The sequence below is a fragment of the Vigna umbellata genome, chromosome 11 (assembly GCF_029865625.1).
Source record: "Vigna umbellata cultivar VRB3 chromosome 11, Vumbellata_1.0, whole genome shotgun sequence".
NCBI lineage: Eukaryota > Viridiplantae > Streptophyta > Magnoliopsida > Fabales > Fabaceae > Vigna > Vigna umbellata.
This window is the reverse complement of record NC_142175.1, coordinates 3,854,455-3,873,831: the sequence shown is the minus strand read 5'-3', so window position 1 is coordinate 3,873,831 and position 19,377 is coordinate 3,854,455. Positions and strand designations below refer to the sequence as shown.

At 38.6% G+C, this 19,377-nt stretch overlaps 2 protein-coding genes across 2 annotated transcripts; one reads left to right on the top strand and one right to left on the bottom strand.

The window, feature by feature from the left end:
• Nucleotides 1-701: 701 nt before the first annotated feature.
• Nucleotides 702-1,850, bottom strand: LOC124820662 (uncharacterized). Its single transcript, XM_047292402.2, has one exon. The coding sequence runs from the start codon at nucleotides 1,356-1,358 to the stop codon at nucleotides 873-875; it is 486 nt and encodes a 161-aa protein (XP_047148358.1). The 5' UTR covers nucleotides 1,359-1,850; the 3' UTR covers nucleotides 702-872.
• An 859-nt stretch (nucleotides 1,851-2,709) lies between these two features.
• Nucleotides 2,710-3,261, top strand: LOC148190805 (uncharacterized). The gene has a single exon (XM_088102119.1). The coding sequence runs from the start codon at nucleotides 2,710-2,712 to the stop codon at nucleotides 3,259-3,261; it is 552 nt and encodes a 183-aa protein (XP_087958245.1).
• The last annotated feature ends 16,116 nt before the right edge of the window (nucleotides 3,262-19,377 follow it).

The window sequence follows — 19,377 nt, the reverse complement described above, 5'->3', positions numbered from 1 at the left end:
CCTTTTTTATTTTATTTTTTGATTGAGTAGCCTCTTTACTTCCTGCACCATCCGATAACTCATACAACCCCATTCCTTTTATGTTATTTTTTTAAAGCTTTTACTTTCAGCACCCCATGCTAACTTGTGCACCTCCACAGACCCATTTTTTATTTTATTTTTTCTTACTTATTGTGGTTTGGACCTTTGTTTTACTTTTTGCAACACCTATTTTAACTTTTCATACGTCCATATTTAACCCAACACTTATTCACACATACACCACTTTTTTTAAAAATATAAAAAGCATAATATTACTTACATACATATAATGTTAAATCTTTTACTAAAATTTTATATTAAACCCTGTATTAAAATTTAATATAGACCAAAATTGTCCATTGATAAAATTACAAGACAGATTTGACGTTGATTTTAATTTATACGCTCAATTTGATTGTTTTACCTTAATTCATCTTAATTTATTCTTCTACAAGTAAATAGTCCTTTTCAAAAATTGGCTATAAATTCTGCCATCATTTAAACAATAGAAAGATATAACGGAAAAAGTTGAGACTCCACTCTCACTTGCATATTAGAAAAAAATAATAAAATTAAACGTAATATAAGAAATAAGAAGCTTTAATTTATTATTTTAAGCTAATGATTAAAATTAATAATATAATAATATAATCATAACAATAATAAAATCAATATCTTAAAACTTTTAGGTTAAAAATAATTACTGAGACTAACTTGAATTTTTCATTTGAAAAAATTTAACCTGCAAACAAATCTTAATCATTTCATTAGCTCCATTTACACTATGCATATACAGAGAGAAGGAATTGATGTAGAAGAAAAAGTGAAAACAAAAGTTCTTTGATGGGGCTCTAAGCTGTTGTTTCTAGCTTGTTCCTTTCAGTAGCTCTTATATAGCAGAAAACTGACACCAAGAATGTGGTGGCAAGACCTCCAAGAATGACTCCTGCCCCTGCTATGGACTTGTCAAACGAGTGGTGGTGCTGCCTCGTCAAATGGATCTGACCATGATGAGAACCCAAAACTCCATTTTCTGCTTCAATAGAAGTTCTTTCAATGCTCCCTTCAGAACCAGATTGCACATTTTTTTCACTTTTCGGTGCTTCAGACGGCGCAGGACTTCTGGTATCGGAGGACCTGATTTCGTTACGTTGGTGCTTACCAAGTTTCCTTCCAATAGAGGGTTCAATTGTCTCTGATCTCTGGTCACCGGGACTCTGAGCAGGAGGGTTTGAAATTGAAGGAGATTGAAAATTAATTTGAGGTTGGTTTGCAGCATTGGTTAGACTCAAAAGGGTATTTGCTAAACAAAAGCACACCAAAAGAAACTTTGCCATTGCTGTAGATTTCTCAAGATGTTTAGGCTTGAGGCTATGGAGAAGAACATGTTTCTTGGGTTGGTTATATAGCTATATAATGAGATCCTACAATCGTGTGGTTTGGCAGAAATTTCCTGTTGGATTCTGACAAATAATTTATGTACAGTTTTTTTATATTTCTTTTATGTGGTGTTGTCTGAGGGAGAGGAAAAATTAAAGTACATGTGGAGACAGTAGAAATACAACTAAGAAACAACAGGGAACAAGATGTCACTGATGTTTATAGACAGAGTTGTGATACAATTGGATTCCATAATTATAAAAATCAGAGCCTAGTTTCTGCAAAAATTTTCATGCTCGGGAAGTTGATGGGAAGTTGCTTAGTTTGCAATTAAAGAGCCTGATTTTTAAAGGCCTTTGTTTTCCATGTCACGTGAAGAAACATCCTACAACAGCATGGGAAGTGCATGGGAAGTTCATCGGGTGTTGCTCTCTCCATCACCACACCTTTCTCCCTCCACTTACTATTTACTATTTTGCCTTTCGTAAAATTTTATTTTTAGAATTATTATTTTGTAATTTTATTGAAGTTTATTTCACTAATAACCTATGTAGTCCAAATATTTTTCTCTTATTTTAATATTATACTTATTCCTCTCTCTGGTGTGAGATAGTACAAGTTGCAAATATTGGTGGTAGTAGAAAGAATTATCAAACAATCTTCTTCTTGTGGTGGTACAGTATTACTCTCGTGCGTGGAGTGGTATAGTGCGTGAAGTGGTGCATTGAGTTTGTGATCCGTTGAAGGATGTCATCGGTTAAAGGTTTCGCTTTTATTCTAGGGTTTGTTTTATTATTTTATTAGATATTTTAATAATTTAATTTAAATATTTTGATTTATTATTTTTGAATATATTTTTAATGTATTTTAATAATGTATATTTATATTAGTTTATATTTAAATTTTTAATTTTGGATGTTATATATAATTAGTTTTTAAACGTAATAATTATGTAAAATATATATTTTTTATACATGATTTTTGTATCTTTAATTTTTTAACAATTTTATAATTATATAAAAAATTACTTATTACTTTATTTATATCAAATATATAATTTAATTATATTAATATTTTTATATTTGTTTGATTAATTATTAATTATGTTAATAAGGCTCATTATAATTTTATAGGTGATTATTATTTAAAATGGATGAATATCTTCATATGGATTCTCAAATTGGTTGTAGTTTGAAATCTGATTTGTCTTCATCAATTAGCAAAGTTGTAGAGAGGGATTTAACAAATAAATTTACAACAAATGAAATATTTCGTTCACGAGAGCACTTAATTCAATGGGTAAGAGGGATGGCTTATGATTTAGGATTTGTTGTGGTAATAGTAAGATCCGACATAGCTACTAGTGTACGGGAAAGAAAAATGTTCTTCATACTTGGATGTGAAAGAGGGGGAAAATATAAGAAATACAAAGATGATGCAGTGGCTAGTGTATACGGCACTCGTAAATGTGAATGTCCGTTTAGATTAAAGGGTAAACCATGTTCAGATGGGGCAGGATGGGTGTTGGAGGTGATGTGTGGACATCACAACCATGAGTTGGCTGAAACTTTAGTTGGTCACCCTTATGCTGGCAGGTTAAATACGAGTGAGAAGTCATTACTGGTTGATATGACAAAGAGTAAAGTTACACCTGCAAATATTTTATTAACACTCAAACAAAATAATGATCGAAATGTCACAACGATTAAACAAATCTACAACGCAAGTCATGCGTATAAACGATCATTAAGAGGGTCCAGAACTGAACTACAACAACTTATGATGTTGTTGGATCGGGATAAGTACATTCACTGGAGTAGGTGTGCTGATGATTCAGAGATTGTTACTGACTTGTTTTGAACACATCTTGATGCGATCAAATTGTTAAACTCATTTAATGTTGTATTTATGATGGATTCCACATATAAAACAAATAGATATAGACTTCCGTTGCTTGAGATTGTGGGTATGACGTCTACAGGGTTAACCTTCTCAGCAGCATTTGCTTTCTTGTCTATTGAAAGGCAGAGTAATTTCACATGGGCTTTGGAAAAGCTGAAAGGTTTATTTTTAACATCTGAGGATGGTCCTAAAGTCATTATCACTGACCGAGACTTAGCTTTGATGAATGCCATAGCAAATGTATTCCCTGAGTCATATTAAATGTTATGTCGGTTCCACATCCTTAAAAATGTTAAAGCTAAATGCAAAATGTTAGTTCATTCTACTGAGGTTTGGGAAGTGTTGATGGATGCATGAGAAAATGTGATGGATTGTGCTGATGAAAGCTTGTTTGCTGAGTATGTGAATGGTTTTCAATACGCAAGCAGTTCATGGCCTTTGTTCTTTGAATATGTGAATCAGACTTGGATTATTCCGTACAGCACATACTTTGTAAAGTTCTGGACGAACAAAGTAATGCATTTAGGGAACACAACCACAAATGTTGTAATGTTATTTTATTTATTTGTTTTGTAGATAAATATTTATTTGTACTTGTTGAAGGTTTTTTTTTGTTTCAGGGCTGAATCTGCTCATTGGAGTCTGAAGAAAATTCTGGACAATAGATTGGGTGATTTTGGGAGGTGGAGGAAGAAAGACGTGGTGGTGGAGGGAGCAACACCCAAATTCATTTCATGGAGACACCAAAAAAATTATGTGTTTTTTTTTACTATTTTCAATATATTGAATCTGCTTTTAAAAGTAGCAATGAAAAATGCCACTTTTTTTTTTCTTGACAGTATTAAGAGGGTAAAAGCCGCAAATGCATAATTGCTCACAAATTTTAGAAGTGATGTTAAAAGTTGGTTACATTATACTTTTCGTATAATTTTTTTAAGGAAAATCTTATGTAGTTTTCTTTATTTTCATGCATCTTGATTTGACATTTGTGTTATATGTCAATTTTATGATTTTTTTAATTTTTTTTTTTAAATAAAAGTTTGTCATAAGTTAGTATCATATATATAATGGTGTGATTTAATCCTAATTGCTATCGGTATTACGTGTTAATGTCATGTTAAATATATTGTTTTAATATTAATTTATTTTTTGAATTTTTTATTTTAATTATATTAATTTTTTTTTAAAATTAAGTAATTTCATTTTCGTTGAGATAAAAATTTAATTTTAATATAAATATTATATTCGATATTTTTACAAAAATTGAAGTTTTTATTTAATAATTTTAAGAAAATAAAGTTTATTTAAATTTATATTTTATATTTAATTTTGTTTAAAATTATTTTAAAATATAAATTCTTATAAAATTGTTTAAAAAATTTATAATTAAAATTATAAAATTGTTATTTTTAAACCAAGTCTAATATATATATATATATATATATATATATATATATATAATTGAATTTTATATATTTTAAAAATATATAACTATTTGAAATATAAACTAAAATAAAATAATAATAATAAAGTATGATGTAATAAAGTTTAATTGAAATGTGAATTTTTAAACGATGACACTCTCTCTTCAATATTTCCTACTTTAAAAGAACATATTTTAAAAGTATTTGATAAAATATAAAGGAAGTAAAAAATGTGTATATAAAGATATCGTAAGTATTTTTAAACAGAAAAAATGTATAAAAATAGTTCAAATTCAGGTTTTTTTCAAAAAATGTATTGTTTTAATTTTCAGGAAATTTATTTAAATTGGTAACAGGGATGCGAAAATTCGAGAGAGATTATTTTAGGATTTTTTACGTTTCAATTCTTTTAAGATGTTTTTATTTAAAAGAATTACAAATTTAGTTTTAGTTTATATGGGACATAAATTTGAAAACAAATTTTAAATAAATTTAATATAAAATTTAATTTTAAATAAATTTAATATAAAATTTAATTTTAAATAACTTTAATCTTATAAAAAATATTTAATAAAAATATCAATTTTAATATAGATATTAATATAATATTTATATAAAAATTAAATTTGGTATTGTGAGACCCTTAATAATTAGCTTAAATTAATCCTGACATCTCACCCTTAATGCTTGCCACCTCATTCCCAGCCATTTAAAACCCACTTCCTAAGCTGATCACATTTCTGCCTGACGTGCACGAATCACCACGCTCATCATTCTCTGAAACATTAAAACGCACTAAACTCTGCATGCACACACGCCACTTGTCACGTTGGAATCTTCTAAATCAGAGTTTGGTGTGCATGTGGCAACCTGTGACACGTTCTTCCAATTGAACGTTGGTTTAACAAAACCAGACTTTTCGAAAACTCTCTTTTCCTTACACGAACTCATCTTCAACCTCTGAACTCACCCTTTCATCTTCTCCAACCTCTCTCTAAAAACCCTAAACTTCTCTCTACTGTAATCCTTACGTTTCTTCTCCAATCGCGTTTTCAGCACCGTAGGAACACCCACTGCACTAAGAGCTATCCATTGGACCGAACAGCTTCAAAGACTGACACTGGTAAGTCCCTTTCGTAGTTCGTCCTTAGGTTCTGGAAAAAATAGAGTTTTAGTTGCATGCAAACTGGTATTCTAAGAGTTCTGTAATCTGTGGTTAGATTTGGTTCTGGAAGAGTCAAGAATCCTAAGCAAAACGTAGTTGGACGAAGCCATTTTTATACATCTAGAACAAGCTTGAATTTCAATCCGGGTAAGGGAAGCTTATATGTTTAATTTATACTGTATGTTGAATGATCTGAGTTGCATGAATGAAGAATATAAGATTTGAGTTGTATGGATGATCACTGTTATTGTGCATGTATGAATTTCATGAAGTTGAGCTGTTATGAATGGTTACTGAGATCTGATACGAATGCTGGTTTTGATTGATCTGTTATGGATGAACACTGACTTTTATGTATGATATGTGTTGTTGATCTTGATTAAAATGCATGTTGAATTGATTATATATGAATGGAGTATGTTTATGATATATTTGGAAGGATTTGGATATTGAAACTGTATGATAATGACGTTGAAGGTGAATTAAATCTGGAATGAATGTTATAAAGTTGGAAAAAAATGAAATCTGGAAAATTCTGTTAAGTTTGAGAAATCTGGAATTTTAATCTTCCCTTTTATGAATGACGCTCGTCACTGTACGGTCATAGACCGTTCGGTTTTTCATTAAAATAACTTAGTTGGAATTCGTTCATTTGGAATGAATTCTGCTCGAGAACGAGCGTCCCCAATTTAGTGAATGAGCGTTCGTTTCAGCTCAGCTTAGATAAATATTTGAAACTTTATAAATACGTGACGTTCGGCCTTAAGTCGAACGTTCGTCCTCAGTGACGTTCGGCCTCATGTCGAGCGTTCGTCCTTAATGTCGTTCGGCCTTATGTCGAACGATCGTTCTATAGAGCGTTCGCCCTTATACTGAACGTTCGTCTGAATGGGCGTTCGGTCTTATACCGAAGCGTTCGTCCTAAATAGCGCTCGGTTTGTATCCAGCGTTCGTTCTGATTTGTGCTCGGTCATTGACCTAGCGTTCGTCCAAAGCAGGGTTCGGTTTCAAACTGAACGCTCGTCCTTATTATTGAATTCTGAGCGAACGTAATTGACGTTCGTCCAAAGTAAATTTCTGAACGTTCGTTCATTTACAGTAAGAGTTGTTTTCTGTACTTTAACTTCTCTGGTTATTTATCTAAACTATTCTTTATCTAAGTTATTCTGTAAGATATTTATTCTCTTAATTCAACCTAAAGTCTTTGTACTCAATATTTTCTAAGTATTACTCTGATTTTCTAAACTCAATCCCATTTAAACTATTTTAGTATTCTTAACGTCCGTAAGTGGACTATAGTTCGTTTCTTTTGTTCAGAAGCGTGAAGTCAAATGCACTGTAATAAGTTCGTTCTTATTTGATTAAAGGATGCCTGTTGTTAATATATGAGAATGGAACAGAGAATGAGAATGTGAATAAAGGGAACTTGTTATTATGGGAGAATGATACTTTGAAAGAATTATTGGAAATGGATTTTAACGAGCGTTCCAAGGAGGAACGTCTCAGATGTGTGAAATATTGAATGGTAAAGTATGAACCTGGATAAGTTAAGCCTCGCAGTCCATCCTGATATTCCGTGATACGCCTCTTCAAGTAGAAGGGGGTATTCGTGCGTGGGAATGGCAGGAGACCCTAGTCCATTGAGTACTTCGGGCAGATAGGGTTAACCTCGAGTGGCAGCTGTTTGGTGTTACCCAGTTACTACATCACTCGGGTGCAAGGACGCTTGTAACTACATGGTTCATACGGTCCGGACGGTCTGTCTTATATGTATATTGATATGCTAATTTTATGATAAGTTTCATGTTGTATGCTTGAATTGAAGTGTGACTGTATGTGTTAATTGTATAAAATTAAATATTATAAGCTTACCCTTGCATTTCCATTGTGTTGTCCACTGTACATGTATACTCCGTCTTGTCAAATGCAATGATCATCCGTTGTGGATGTGAGCAGATGGTGGTGCATCCCTTGAAGCAATGCTGGAAGAAGAAAATTTGGACGACTCCAATCTGGTTGAAGTTGAAGTAAAGGCCGAGCCTTAGAGTGCTCGTTGTAGTTAGGCTGTATATGTTAGCATAGTTATAACGTTCGGCCACCTATTTTGTAAGGCCGTTCGTCTTATTCATCTCTGATGTATTTTGGTGCACGTTAGTTTATGTATTATAGAGCGTTCACTCTTGGTTTCATTGTATGCGTTTATACGCGTCCTCTGTACTGATGCCGTTAGGCTTTTAATCCTGTTTTAATGCAAAGACTGTTTGTGATTACTGTTAATTGTAATTAATTCTGAATTATAGTGATTACTGTATTTTGGGATGTTACATTAGTGGTATCAGAGCAGTTTTGTTCTATTAAGGGACACTGTAGGGTTATGAGTGCACTGTGTTTTGCTGTGTGCTTATTGCATGTTTAATGAGTTATCACTATTTTAACTCTTAGACATTACTAACGATCGTTTGTTTTCTCTGTATCCAGAGAACAAATGGCACCTAGATTGCCTCCTCCTCCTCAACCGAATGAGTCCGAAACGTCCAACAACACTAGATTGTTGGAAACCGTGGTGGAAAGATTGCATCAACAGAATACCACGTTGCTGGAGCAAAACGCCACCTTGATGCAGCAAAACCAAGCTGCTATGCAAGGTTTGGAGGCCTCGCGTGTCAATTCTGAAAACACGCAAAGGCAGTTGATGGAGATCTTGGCTGCAACTAGAGGTGCTCCTGGAGCATCTTCTTCAAACGCTGCTCAACCGAACGCTACTGAATGGAGTCTGGAGAGTTTTCTCCAGCATCACCCTGCCAAGTTCAGTGGCAAATGTCTTCCTGATGAGGCGGACCAGTGGCTAAGGGATATGGAGAGGATTTTTAACGCCAAAAGGTGTCCGGATGAGAACAGGTTGGCGTATACAGAATACTTATTAACTGGAGAAGCAAGCCATTGGTGGACGAGCACAAGGGCCATACTGGTAGACGCTCACCGCCCTATTACTTGGGAAGTATTCCGTAATAAGTTTTATGAGGAATATTTCCCTGACAGCGTAAAGTTTGCAAAGGAGGTGGAGTTTTTACAACTGGCTCAAGGTGGAATGTCTGTATCAGAATACACCAATAAGTTTAAACACCTTGTCCGATTCAATACAATGGCCACTAGTGAGGAGTGGCAGTGCAGAAAATTTGAGAATGGTCTACGCAGTGATCTGAAGGTTGTGATTTCCAGTTTATGCATCCGAACGTTCCCTGCCATGGTGGAGAGGGCTAAGGTACTGGAAAAGAATTTGGCAGAGGCGGAACGGTATAAGAAACAGCAAACAGTAAGGGGGCCAATTGTCTCAAGGGGGAATGTGAATCAGAGAGGATCCCCTTACGCTCGTCCAGCAGCCAACACAAGTGGATCTCAAGCCTTGATTCCTGCTGGACAGTCTGGGCAGCAAGGCAGTGTTGTGTGCTACAAGTGTGGAGGACCCCATTATCGTTCTTCATGCCCTCAACTGGTGGGAGTAAAATATTGCACTCGGTGTAGGCGAAATGGCCATCTGGAGAATGAGTGTAATATGGGCGGACGCGCAGTGATGAGGCCGCCAAACGCAGGAAGAAATCAGCAAGGAAGGGGTGGTCGAGCCCAAGCTACTGGGCGTGTGTACGCAATTACTGGTGCGGAAGCAGCAAGTTCAGGTACACTTATCACCAGTACTTGCTTGTTATATGGAATGCAATGTTGTGTGCTGTTTGATTCGGGGGCAACACACTCCTTCATATCGAAGGCGTGCGTTGATAAGTTGGGAATAGCTGTGAGCGAGATGAATTTTGATTTGATGGTGTCAACACCAGCTGCGGGTGAAGTTAGGACGTCTACCATGTGTGTTAGATGCCCTATTGAGGTAGAAGGACGTAGGTACAAGGTGAATCTTATCTGTTTGCCTCTCAAAGACTTAGAAATAATTTTGGGAATGGATTGGTTAAATACCAATCGCATTCTCATAGATTGTGGCAAGAAGGAGTTAGTATTTCCTGAAGAAGATGAGGAATGTTTGGGTGTGACACTCGGTCAGTTGAAAGAAGATATTATGGAGGGCGCATCTTGCTTCTTGATCATGACGCATGAAGACCGAGAGGGTGCGGATGGAATTACTGAGAGTTCGTCCATTAAGTGCACTGAAGGACGAACGGTTGTGGACGAATTCCAGGATGTGTTTCCAGAAGAGATTCCTGGACTGCCTCCTGTGCGTGAAATTGAATTCACCATTGATTTGGTGACCACGGCAGCACCTATTTCAGTTCAACCATATCGGATGGCGCCTGCGGAATTGGTTGAACTCAAGAAGCAAATTGAAGAACTCATGGAGAAGCAATTCATAAGGCCAAGCGTGTCACCATGGGGAGCGCCTGTGCTTTTGGTGAAAAAGAAGGATGGCAGCTCAAGATTATGTATAGACTACAGACAGTTGAACAAGCTGACCATCAAGAACAAATACCCATTGCCAAGGATTGATGACTTGCTGGATCAACTGCATGGGGCAACGGTATTCTCTAAGATTGATCTGCGTTCGGGATATCACCAAATCAGGGTGAAGGAGGATGACATCCAGAAAACAGCATTCAGATCTCGATATGGACACTACGAGTACGTGGTGATGCCATTTGGAGTAACAAACGCTCCTGCAGTGTTCATGGATTATATGAACCGTATTTTCAGGCCATATTTGGACAAGTTTGTGGTTGTTTTTATAGATGATATTCTCATCTACTCCAAGACCAATGATGAACATGAAGAACACTTGAGGGCAGTGCTGAGCGTGTTGAGGGAGAAGGAGTTGTATGCCAAACTGTCCAAGTGTGAATTTTGGATGAAGGAGGTGCAGTTTTTGGGCCATGTAGTCTCGGCTGGAGGTATTTCAGTGGATCCAGCTAAGGTGCGTGCAGTGTTGGAATGGAAGAGTCCTCGTTCAGTCACAGAAGTAAGAAGTTTCGTTGGTCTTGCGGGCTACTATAGGCGTTTTATTGAAGGATTTTCTAAGATAGTAGCACCCTTGACTCAGCTCACCAGGAAAGACCAACCGTTTGCGTGGACAGATTTATGTGAAGAACGTTTTCAAGAATTGAAGAATAAATTGACGAGCGCTCCAGTGCTAATTATTCCAGACACGTCCAAGCCTTTTGAAGTCTACTGTGACGCGTCTCATCAAGGGTTGGGCTGTGTACTGATGCAGGAGAAACGAGCAGTAGCTTACGCATCTCGTCAATTGAAAATCCATGAGAGGAACTACCCTACACACGACTTAGAATTGGCAGCTGTTGTGTTCGCATTGAAGATCTGGAGGCATTATCTTTACGGATCCACTTTCCAAGTCTTCAGTGATCACAAGAGCCTCAAGTATTTATTTGATCAAAAGGAGCTGAACATGAGGCAGAGGCGTTGGTTAGAATTTCTGAAAGACTATGAGTTTGAACTGCTCTATCACCCTGGGAAGGCCAACGTAGTTGCGGATGCTCTAAGCAGGAAGGCAGTGCATGTCTCGGTTATGATGGTGAAAGAGTTAAATTTGGTGGAGAGCTTCAGAGATCTAAGGTTACAGTTCGAATTAGAACCGAACAGCATCAAGTGCTGTAACCTTAGAATTTCCAGCAACGTGTTTGATCGTATCTGGATGAAGCAACGTGAGGATGAAGAATTGGTGAAGATCTTTGATGCACTCGGTACAGACAAAGCTAAGGAGTTTAATGCTGGAACAGATGGTATGTTACGTTATCATGGTAGGACGTGCATTCCCAATGATGGCGAGCTGAAGCGGATTATTTTGGAGGAAGCTCATCACAGTCGTCTTAGCATGCACCCTGGCATGACTAAGATGTATCAAGATCTACGAAAATCGTTTTGGTGGCCTGGAATGAAGAGTGATGTAGCACGATTTGTAGCGTCTTGCTTAACTTGCCAGCGTGCTAAGGCCGAACACCAACGACCAGGTGGTTTGCTTCAACCACTGGAAATTCCTGAATGGAAGTGGGACAGCATCTCCATGGATTTTGTGACTCACCTGCCACGAACAGTGAGGAATCATGACTCAATTTGGGTGATCGTGGACAGACTAACGAAGAGCGCTCACTTCCTACCAGTGAATTTGAAGATGTCAATGACGAATTTGGCTAAGTTGTATATCAATGAGATCGTTCGTCTTCATGGAGTGCCCTCAAGCATCATTTCTGACCGAGACACGAGATTTACATCTCGGTTTTGGCAATCACTGCAAGGCGAATTGGGAAGCAAATTGCAGATGAGTTCAGCATATCATCCGCAAACTGACGGCCAATCTGAACGTACCATCCAGACACTAGAAGATTTATTGAGGACATGCGTCCTAGACCACTTAGGCGCATGGGATGAGGTCTTGCCACTGGTGGAGTTCACGTACAACAATAGTTTCCAATCTAGCATTGGAATGGCGCCGTTTGAAGCTCTCTATGGGAGGAAGTGCAGAACGCCACTTTGCTGGTTTCAAGAAGGGGAGAAAGTACTCACTGGACCTGAACTCATCCAGCAAACAACCGAGAAGGTTAAATTGATCCAAGACAGATTGAAGACGTCCCTGAGCAGGCAGAAATCTTATGCGGATAGAAGAAGGAGGCCTTTGGAGTTTGCTGCAGGAGATCACGTATTCTTGAGACTGAATCCAATCACTGGAGTGGGAAGAGTTGTTCGTCCAAAGAAGCTGTCTCCCAAGTTCATAGGACCGTATCAGATTTTAAAGAAGATTGGACCAGTAGCCTATGAACTCGCGTTACCTCCTCAATTATCAAATTTACATCCGGTCTTCCATGTGTCTCAGCTTAGGAGATACATATCTAATCCTTCTCATGTCTTGGAGCTGGAAAACATCCAACTGCACCAAGACAGAACGTTGGAACTACAACCAGTCCGCATTGAAGATGAACGTACCAAGCTGCATAAAGGAAAAGACATCCGTTTGGTAAAGATTGTATGGGACGAAAAGACTGGAGATTCAACGTGGGAAGTGGAGAGTGCAATGAGGAACTTATATCCACACCTATTCACGGGTAAGTTCTAAATTTTCGAGGACGAAAATTTTTGTAGTTATGGAGAATGTGAGACCCTTAATAATTAGCTTAAATTAATCCTGACATCTCACCCTTAATGCTTGCCACCTCATTCCCAGCCATTTAAAACCCACTTCCTAAGCTGATCACATTTCTGCCTGACGTGCACGAATCACCACGCTCATCATTCTCTGAAACATTAAAACGCACTAAACTCTGCATGCACACACGCCACTTGTCACGTTGGAATCTTCTAAATCAGAGTTTGGTGTGCATGTGGCAACCTGTGACACGTTCTTCCAATTGAACGTTGGTTTAACAAAACCAGACTTTTCGAAAACTCTCTTTTCCTTACACGAACTCATCTTCAACCTCTGAACTCACCCTTTCATCTTCTCCAACCTCTCTCTAAAAACCCTAAACTTCTCTCTACTGTAATCCTTACGTTTCTTCTCCAATCGCGTTTTCAGCACCGTAGGAACACCCACTGCACTAAGAGCTATCCATTGGACCGAACAGCTTCAAAGACTGACACTGGTAAGTCCCTTTCGTAGTTCGTCCTTAGGTTCTGGAAAAAATAGAGTTTTAGTTGCATGCAAACTGGTATTCTAAGAGTTCTGTAATCTGTGGTTAGATTTGGTTCTGGAAGAGTCAAGAATCCTAAGCAAAACGTAGTTGGACGAAGCCATTTTTATACATCTAGAACAAGCTTGAATTTCAATCCGGGTAAGGGAAGCTTATATGTTTAATTTATACTGTATGTTGAATGATCTGAGTTGCATGAATGAAGAATATAAGATTTGAGTTGTATGGATGATCACTGTTATTGTGCATGTATGAATTTCATGAAGTTGAGCTGTTATGAATGGTTACTGAGATCTGATACGAATGCTGGTTTTGATTGATCTGTTATGGATGAACACTGACTTTTATGTATGATATGTGTTGTTGATCTTGATTAAAATGCATGTTGAATTGATTATATATGAATGGAGTATGTTTATGATATATTTGGAAGGATTTGGATATTGAAACTGTATGATAATGACGTTGAAGGTGAATTAAATCTGGAATGAATGTTATAAAGTTGGAAAAAATGAAATCTGGAAAATTCTGTTAAGTTTGAGAAATCTGGAATTTTAATCTTCCCTTTTATGAATGACGCTCGTCACTGTACGGTCATAGACCGTTCGGTTTTTCATTAAAATAACTTAGTTGGAATTCGTTCATTTGGAATGAATTCTGCTCGAGAACGAGCGTCCCCAATTTAGTGAATGAGCGTTCGTTTCAGCTCAGCTTAGATAAATATTTGAAACTTTATAAATACGTGACGTTCGGCCTTAAGTCGAACGTTCGTCCTCAGTGACGTTCGGCCTCATGTCGAGCGTTCGTCCTTAATGTCGTTCGGCCTTATGTCGAACGATCGTTCTATAGAGCGTTCGCCCTTATACTGAACGTTCGTCTGAATGGGCGTTCGGTCTTATACCGAAGCGTTCGTCCTAAATAGCGCTCGGTTTGTATCCAGCGTTCGTTCTGATTTGTGCTCGGTCATTGACCTAGCGTTCGTCCAAAGCAGGGTTCGGTTTCAAACTGAACGCTCGTCCTTATTATTGAATTCTGAGCGAACGTAATTGACGTTCGTCCAAAGTAAATTTCTGAACGTTCGTTCATTTACAGTAAGAGTTGTTTTCTGTACTTTAACTTCTCTGGTTATTTATCTAAACTATTCTTTATCTAAGTTATTCTGTAAGATATTTATTCTCTTAATTCAACCTAAAGTCTTTGTACTCAATATTTTCTAAGTATTACTCTGATTTTCTAAACTCAATCCCATTTAAACTATTTTAGTATTCTTAACGTCCGTAAGTGGACTATAGTTCGTTTCTTTTGTTCAGAAGCGTGAAGTCAAATGCACTGTAATAAGTTCGTTCTTATTTGATTAAAGGATGCCTGTTGTTAATATATGAGAATGGAACAGAGAATGAGAATGTGAATAAAGGGAACTTGTTATTATGGGAGAATGATACTTTGAAAGAATTATTGGAAATGGATTTTAACGAGCGTTCCAAGGAGGAACGTCTCAGATGTGTGAAATATTGAATGGTAAAGTATGAACCTGGATAAGTTAAGCCTCGCAGTCCATCCTGATATTCCGTGATACGCCTCTTCAAGTAGAAGGGGGTATTCATGCGTGGGAATGGCAGGAGACCCTAGTCCATTGAGTACTTCGGGCAGATAGGGTTAACCTCGAGTGGCAGCTGTTTGGTGTTACCCAGTTACTACATCACTCGGGTGCAAGGACGCTTGTAACTACATGGTTCATACGGTCCGGACGGTCTGTCTTATATGTATATTGATATGCTAATTTTATGATAAGTTTCATGTTGTATGCTTGAATTGAAGTGTGACTGTATGTGTTAATTGTATAAAATTAAATATTATAAGCTTACCCTTGCATTTCCATTGTGTTGTCCACTGTACATGTATACTCCGTCTTGTCAAATGCAATGATCATCCGTTGTGGATGTGAGCAGATGGTGGTGCATCCCTTGAAGCAATGCTGGAAGAAGAAAATTTGGACGACTCCAATCTGGTTGAAGTTGAAGTAAAGGCCGAGCCTTAGAGTGCTCGTTGTAGTTAGGCTGTATATGTTAGCATAGTTATAACGTTCGGCCACCTATTTTGTAAGGCCGTTCGTCTTATTCATCTCTGATGTATTTTGGTGCACGTTAGTTTATGTATTATAGAGCGTTCACTCTTGGTTTCATTGTATGCGTTTATACGCGTCCTCTGTACTGATGCCGTTAGGCTTTTAATCCTGTTTTAATGCAAAGACTGTTTGTGATTACTGTTAATTGTAATTAATTCTGAATTATAGTGATTACTGTATTTTGGGATGTTACAGGTATTAATTTGAAAAAAGAAGAATTTATTGAATTTTAAAAAAAATGAACTGAATTGAATCAAAATAATAAATTTAAGGATCAAATTGATATTAAGAAAATGATATTTGACATGACATTAACATGTGGTATTGTAATTGTCACATTTCATTTTCATTATCATGTGACAATATGCTAACTTGACACATGATAAGTTTTTATTACTTTTTTTAAATTAAAAACACACATATTGACATGTTAATACATTATGAATAAAAAAAACCTTATTGCACCAAAATTTCTAAAATAAAAACCGAATTGAGATATATAAAAAAGAGAAATAAAAACCGAATTGAGATATATAAAAAAAAAAACTTATCAGAAATTTTTCTATAAAATAAGGGACAAACACATAATTTAACCCTAAAAGTTAAACTATTGTACATAAGTTCCCCTATTTTGGAGAATGCAAATTAAATGGTATATTTAGAGATATATGAATGCAATTTCATCACACGAGCACAAATACAATCAGAATAATTTTGACATTTATTCAAGTGAAAGTATATTAGAGCTATAAGATTGGCTTATTGATAAAATTGGAAGAAAATGTGCGAGTGGTTTTAGATTCAATTCTTCCTATATTTCCAAATACTAACAATTAATAATACCGATAAAAAATAAGTTTATTGAGAATTACACTTCTTATAATTTTAATGAACTATCTAAACTTGACTTTTGGATTCTTCTAATGCGACTAATGAACAATTCATTTTTTAATCTAAGTTAGAGTATTTAATTTAGGATTCCACGATCAATAAAAGAATTATTTGTAAATTATTTATATCCTAAATCAATTTTATAAATTGTTTCGGATGTGTAGGGCTGTGTAGTTCCAAACCTCCAAAACCTCCTGTCAATTTGTCCCGGTGGCTGATCTTCTGTCCTGATTCTCGATTCCTTCTCTCAATCCTGAGGGGTGGAGACCTGCAAAAGATTCTCCGATGCCAAAGTCAGTTTCTGAGCAATGGTTTCTCTCTCTAGAATAGCAATAAATGTGCATTCAATGTAACCTATCTACCACTCACCGTGGACCTGTATTTATAGTTTTCGCTATGGGCTTGGGATTAGTGAAAAGTTAATCACGGCCCAAAACGGCCCAATAGCTTCTAATTTCTACTTACCTTTAAACCAGGCTGCTTTTCCTTAAGTCATGTTGATTAGTGTTTTGGCGGGCGTGGACGTCCGCCCATGTGAAATGGGCGTCTGCCTCGCGCGCACGGAGATCCGCCCATGCGAGATCCGCCCATGTGGGATCTTTGGTCCGGCGTTCGGATTTGCCGGCCGTGTCCGCGAAGATTCGTCCATGTGATATGGGCGTCCGCCTCGTCCGCATGGAGATCCGCCCAATTAGTTTGTGCGTCCGTACACATGGATCCTTCCGTACGGCGTCCGGCCCTTGCAGATACACAAGCCCCCCAAGTCCTAGTGCCCGTAGTGAACGTAGGACTTTGGGTCACTTAACAGGCAAGATTTGATGCAGTGGCTGTCGTGTCGGGCCGCTCTGTGATGGTAGAATTCCTTGTGAGTTCTTCAAAGTTTTTCTTATAAAGAGGTTCGACCCGGTTGGTAGGTGTTCCTCCCTGCTACAGGAGGGTTAGGAGAGTTTATACCGGGTCTAGGTTCAATCTCTGGCCGGCTCTTCAACGCATGAACCTCCGGCTTGCCTTATACGATTGCGTACAGGCATTGTCGTAAGTCACCGTGGCCTCCGGAGTGGACTCCGGTACATCTGGGTAGGCGATCATTGGGCAACCGGACGGTCCTTCCGTATGGCGCCCGGTATTTCGGGCGTCTTTCGCACGACGCCTGGCACTTCGGCGCCCTTCGTACGGCGCCTGGCACTTCGGCGCCCTTCGTACGGTGCCTGGCACTTCGGCGCCCTTCGGCGGTTTCGGTATTTCGGGCGTCCCTTGTACGGCACCCGACACTCTCTGGTACACAAGCCCCCCAAGTCCTAGTACACGTAGTGGACGTAGGATTTTGGATACGGCGCGTGGGGGTCGGGAACCCGTAATTGGGCTTTATCCAGTGGGCTTTTTGAATTTGAATTTCGAGCGGGAAAACACGTGGCGCGTCCTCATTGAATAGGGCTGAAGCGTCGCCAAATCTGGAGCGTTGGTTGTACCAAATCTAGACGGCCAAGATACGTTCAACGGTTACTAATTTTTCCCTATAAATAGCGGAATAGATGGTGTCATTTTCACTTATCCTCATCATTCACGCGCTCAAGATTCTGTTTTCCATCAGGTAATAAATGGCGTCTGTGTCCATCGAGTCAGGTTCTGGATCGTCGGGCGGAGTCCGGGAGGGGTCGGCGCGGGGCGACAGCAGCGATTCTCTCAGCTCAGTGTCTTCTCACTTTTTGGAGGAGGCGATTGGGTCTTCTGGGGCGGATCCCGATTCACCGGCGGCGGCGGATGACCGGATTTTTCATGGCTTGCCGCTATTCCTGCTCAAGGGCGGTATTTCCGTGGTCGGGTCCCCCTTTGAACCGGAAGGTCAAGGGGTGGCTGAGTCGGACTTGGCTCCCCCTGTTCCTAGCCGGTATGCTTCCTCTTACGCCTTTCGCAAGGATTTAGTGTGGCAGGTTCGTCGCATCCATATTGTCCGGGATGTGGAGGACTCTAAGTTAATTAAAGCCGGGGTAACTTTGCTAAATGAGAGGGTTTTCCATGATGGGCGGTCTAGTCCGTACGATTTCTTTTTCATGTATGTGGCTTTCTTCACCCACCTTTTTGTCCGGGTTCCCTTTACTAATTTTCAAACGGCTATTCTTCGGGAGGTCAACGTGGCTCCAACGCAGCTGCACCCCAACTCGTGGGCGGCCGTGCAGGCTTTTCTTGCTATGTGTTTGGCAGTAGGTGTCACCCCAACCATCCCGGTTTTCTTTCATTACTTTGTAGTCCGCCCATCCCGTTCTGGCGGCTGGGTGTCTTTTAGATCGGTACGGGGCAGGACCCTTTTTCGCCCCTTCTCTGATTCGTTCAAGAATTTTAAACAACATTACTTTAAAATAATCATTAACAAAGTCGGCGTTCGCGAATTTTCTGACGATGAAGGGAATCCGCTGTTTCCACTTTATTGGACGAGAGATCCCCGACACATAAGGGCGACTTCCACAGGAGCCTTGACAGCAGCCGACCTAGAAGCTGTGCGCACCATTAACGCCCTCCCCCGCCGGATATCCGCCCGCCACTTGGTCGAATGCCTTAGTCTCGAAGATTGTGGACCAAAGGCGTTCGGTATGGTCTTGTCCCGTTGGGTGTATTTGTTTTTCGCTTACTGACGTTAAATTTTCTGAATTTTCCTGTCTCTTGCAGAATTAATGACGAATCCCGGTCCCCGCAAATCCAACTTTTTTGCACTGAGGAAGAAGTCAGGGGCTAGCTCGTCGACCGCCCGGCCGACTGTTGTTCCAGATGCGCCCCGTCCTCCTCCTTCGGGGGTCCGCCAGGCGACCACCCGCGCTGCTCCTAAGGTAGGAATCA

Bases quoted from the DNA above. Each gene is read 5' to 3' on its own strand.
- LOC124820662 (XM_047292402.2), bottom strand. From the start codon at position 1,358: ATGGCAAAGTTTCTTTTGGTGTGCTTTTGTTTAGCAAATACCCTTTTG.
- LOC148190805 (XM_088102119.1), top strand. From the start codon at position 2,710: ATGGCTTATGATTTAGGATTTGTTGTGGTAATAGTAAGATCCGACATA.